The sequence below is a fragment of the Nansenia antarctica genome (genome assembly GCF_963989245.1).
Source record: "Nansenia antarctica genome assembly, chromosome: 6".
In the NCBI taxonomy this organism is placed as follows: domain Eukaryota; kingdom Metazoa; phylum Chordata; class Actinopteri; order Argentiniformes; family Microstomatidae; genus Nansenia; species Nansenia antarctica.
In genome coordinates, this window is record NC_137676.1 from 68,603,875 (window position 1) to 68,608,874 (window position 5,000).

At 49.5% G+C, this 5,000-nt stretch overlaps 1 protein-coding gene across 1 annotated transcript in view; it reads right to left on the minus strand.

Moving 5' to 3' along the window:
• pax5 (paired box 5) overlaps nucleotides 1–5,000 on the minus strand; it is a gene marked incomplete at both ends in the record, with an annotated part of 51,917 nt that overhangs the window by 9,023 nt on the left and 37,894 nt on the right. Inside the window, 1 exon segment of the mRNA XM_080533731.1 lies at nucleotides 3,885–4,017. Within this exon segment, the coding sequence (XP_080389857.1) occupies nucleotides 3,885–4,017 (133 nt within the window).

Consider the following 5,000-nt stretch of genomic DNA (forward strand, 5'->3'; position numbering starts at 1 on the left):
TCCTCTTCCCTCCCTCTCTGTTCCCTCCCTATCCTCCATCCATCCATCCTTCCTTTTCTTTCGTCCACCTCTCGCTGCTACTCCTCTTCCCTCATTACCCACCCCCTTCTCCCCCCTCCATCCATCCCTCCCTCCATCCCTCTCTCTCTCTGTCTGTCAGCGTGTTGGTAGGATTTATAACTGCATTAGATGACATGACAGGGTGTCGGCCTAAATCATTTCTCTGTATTTACGCGGAGTGGACAGTAAGGAGGGAGAGAGGAGAGAACCCTCCATTCATCATCATCTCACACACACACACACACACACACACACTCACACACACACACACACACACACACCACACACACATGCAGACACACATTTATCATCATCATAAACAGCTCTGGTGCTAACACCATCAATCCCACTCACTTCCCCTCCACTTAACCACCTGACTGACTGAGAGGAGAGGAGAGAGGAGAGGAGAGGAGAGGAGAGGAGAGGAGAGGAGAGGAAAGAGGAGAGGAGAGGAGAGGAGAGGAAAGAGGAGAGAGAGAGGAGAGGAGAGGAGCGGAGAGGGAGGAGAGGAGAGGAGAGGAGAGGAGAGGAGAGGAGAGGAGAGGAGAGGAGGAGAGAGGAGAGGAGAGGAGGAGGAGGAGGAGGAGGAGAGGAGAGGAGAGGAGAGGAGAGAGGAGAGAGGAGAGAGGAGAGGAGAGGAGAGAGAGAGGGAGGAAGAGGAGAGGAGAGGAGAGGAGAGGAGAGGAGGAGAGAGAGGAGAGGAGAGGGAGAGGAGAGGAAGAGGAAAAAGGAGAGAGGAAAAAGGAGAGAGGAGAGGAGAGGAGAGGAGTGTGTGTGTGTGTGTGTGTGTGTGTCTCCGTGCATGCGGTTCATGCGCGTGTGTGCTGTCCATATGTGTGTGTGTGTGTGTCTCTGTGTCTCTGTGTCTCTCCGTGCGTGCGGGGTCATGCGCATGTGTGCTGTCCGTATGTGTGTGTGTGTGTGTGTGTGTGCGTAGACCAGTGCATGTGTCTATTTCTCTGTGTGCTGTTTAAGTGTCACAATGTCAGCAGTACATGACCTTTTTCAAAGATATCTTGTTTCTCTCCCCCACCCCCCCCCCCCCCTCTCTCTTTACCTCCTCCCCTCCTCCCCTCCTCATCTCCCCCTCTCTCCCCCTCTCTCCCCTGTCTAGGGTAGTAAAGTTTTCAGTGTGTTTGACGCGACAGCAAGGTATTAGTGGAGACGGGCTGCTCATCCGCTCAGGGTCAGTGCACAGGGCAGGAAGAGAGGGAGGAGAGGGAGGAGAGAGGAGGGAGGGAGGGAGGGAGGGAGGGAGGGGAGGGAGGGAGGGAGGAAGAAGATAGAAAGAGATGGACTCTCTACAGCCCCAACTTAGAGGGGGGCAGACAGGGCCAGATCCTCCGAGGTGTGTGTGTGTGTGTGTGTGTGTGTGTGTGTGTGTGTGTGTGTGTGTGTGTGTGTGTCAGCCGTGTTGATGTATCTGTTCTCTACAGCTTTGCCATAGAGGTCAACTTACAAGTACAAGCGCTGAGAGTCATCTCTCTCTCTATATATATATATATATATATACTGTATATACAGTACATATATACACACACACCCTATATATACACCCTACCTGCCACTGCACATCCGCACACACCTATACACACCTACACACACCTATACACACCTACACACACCTATACACACCTATACACACCTACACACACCTATACACACCTACACACACCTATACACACCTACACACACCTATACACACACACCCTATATATATACACCCTACCTGCCACTGCACATCCGCACACACCTATACACACCTACACACACCTACACACACCTACACACACCTACACAAACCTATACACACCTACACACACCTATACACACCTACACACACCTATACACACCTACACACACCTATACACACCTACACACACCTATACACACCTACACACACCTACACACACCTACACAAACCTATACACACCTACACACACCTATACACACCTACACACACCTATACACACCTACACACACCTATACACACCTACACACACCTACACACACCTACACACACCTCCACTCACCTATACACACCTACACACACCTACACTCACCTATACACACCTACACACACCTATACACACCTACACTCACCTATACACACCTATACACACCTATACACACCTACACTCACCTATACACACTTTTAAACCACGTGGAATTGCTCTCTGGTTTTAGAGAGGGAGATATATGTATAGATATATACACAGTGTATCTCCCTCTTTAAAACCAGAGATCAATTCCACATGGTTTAACAGTGTGTGTAGGTGTGTGTGGGTGTGTGTGGGTGTGTGTAGGTGTGTGTTGGTGTGTGTTGGTGTGTGTCAATGTGTGTAGGTGTGTGCAGTGGCAGGTAGGGTGTGAGGAGAAGCAGCGTTCACAACACACACCACAGGCTGTGACTCCTGCTGTATCCTCTAGAGGGCACCACTGAGACTCACCACTGTCCACTGGAGGTGGACTGACTAACTAGAGGCATACAGGTGTGTGTGTGTGTGTGTGTGTGTGTGTGTGTGTGTGTGTGTGTGTGTGTGTGTGTGTGTGCATGCCTGTGTGTGTGTGTGGGTGTGTGTGTGCATGCCTGTGTGTGTGTGTGTGTGTGTGTCTTTGCATACATAAGCATAAATGGAAATATCCCCTCTTTCATTTCCCTCTCTCTCCCTCCCCCTCTTTTGTGTCCCAACCCCCCCCCCCCATCTCTCTCTCTCCCCCTCTTTTGTCCCCCCCCCCTCCCCCCATCTCTCTCTCTCTCTCAGCAGGTAATATGCCTGTAATCTTCCGGTGGGACATTCCCAGATTCCCAGGTCTATGATTCCCTCATTAGGGCTGGGAATGCCTGGGAATGCCGTGGACGTGTCCGAGCGCTCCAGAGGCTCTTAATTAACCCCTGTCTGTCTGTCCTGGACAGGAGGGAGGAGATGAGAGGGGGAGGAGAGGAGAGGAGAGGAGAGGAGAGGGGGAGGAGGAGAAGTGTTGGGGAGAGGAGAGGAGGAGAGGGGAAGGAGGGGAGAGAAGAAGAGAGGGAGGGGGAGGAGAGGGGAGGGGAGGAAGGGATGGGAGTGGAGGGGAGGGGAGAGGAGAGAAGAGGAGAGAAGAGGAGAGGAGAGAGGAGGAGGGGATTGGAGAGGAGAGTGGATGAGAGAAGAGGAGGGGAGGGGTGGAGGAATGGAGTGGAGTGGAGGAGAGGAGAGAAGAGGAGGGGAGAGGGGAGAGGGGGTGGATGGGTTCTCAGTTGCATAATTGTAAATGCCCCCCCCCCCGCCTCCCTCCCCTCTCTCTCCCTCCCTAAACACTGAATGATGTTAAACAGGCTAAGTCTCCCCTCTACATCCCCCTCCAGTATAATACATGACACTCAGCAGCAGCGTTTATTCAAAGTGACCCACAGTACCATGAGTGCATACATTCGTATTGTATAGATCCCAGTGGGAATCGAACCCACAACCTAGCTAGCACCATGCTCTCCCCACTGACCAACACAGGGCCTCTCTTAACGAACACTTCATTTTAGCAGGTTTTTATTAGAATTTAAAAAATATCTGATGTCTGTCTGTCTGTCTGTCTGTCTATCTATCTGTCTATCTGTCTATCTGTCTATATATATATTTATATATATATATATATATATATATATATATATATATATATTACTTTTCCACCTATCAGAGGGCAAGATGGAGTTGTTACCATCCAATCATATCAGGTCAGGTGCATCATGGGTAGGGGCTAACATTTGAGTTGAGCTCTCAAAAGTTGTACATGTAGGTACTAGAAGTCGATGTGGCGTTGTTTAACGTGGGCGTGTCTTATCTTACCTGGCACCAGCGGATAGGACTGAGGGCCCGGAACACTTGTGCCAAGCTCCGCCCCTGCCCCGGGATTGGCCAGACTGCTCTTCATTTCCTCCAATCCACCGGCGAGAGAGGCCATGGCCGAATAGTCTGACGTCTGAGAGAGAGAGAGATGGAGAGAGAGAGAGAGAGAGAGAGGTAGACAGAGGTGGGAGTAAGGAGTGGCAAAAGTGAGTAAAAGAGTCTGACCCCTCCATCCCTCCATCCACCTCCTCCACCCTCCATCCCTTGAAAAATGTAGTACAGGTATGTCCACACATCCCCTGTGCCAAACATGGTATGTTATTTGCTGTGCCCCTTAAGACATTCACACACACACACACACACACACACACACACACACACACACACACACACACACACATTAAGTCTGCAGCCAAGAGTTTATTGATCTTTTGACAAAGACAGGGATTTACCGTACAACGAGGCCAGAGTCTATAACCACAGGATCTGGGATATCTCTCTCACACACACACACACACACACACACACACACACCTGAGCATCGAGGTACAGTACAGTTAACACAAAGCCTCCTGCCTCCCTGGGCGACAGACAACAATAAGACGTGTGATCATCTAAACACACACACACACACACACACACACACACACACACACACACACATAGAAAGGCTAGTCTAACAAGAAAGACCCCTCTCTTCAGGTAGCAGACCACCTAGCCTTCAGCTACAGCAACAGTCCACCTGACAGCATCACTGGGCTGAGGTTGATTGGCAGTTAAAGAGATGCTACGGCATTTTCGCGACAATGTTTTTTGCTTTTTTGTTTTTTTGGGGGGGCCTGGATAGTTTGTCCAAATATATATATATATACACTTTATATATGTATTATTATTATATATATATATCTTTTGGAAATGTGTGTTTGGTTGATTATTTCTCTGTTGTTAGAATGGTAATTGGCATTGTATTTGATATCATTGGAAAGTCTGTTTATTTATATACATATATATATATGTGTGTGTGTGTGTGTGTGTGTGTGTGTGTGCATGCACACGCCCATGTACGTGTGTTTGTGTGTGTGTGTGTGTGTGTGTGTGTGTGTGTATGCATGTGTG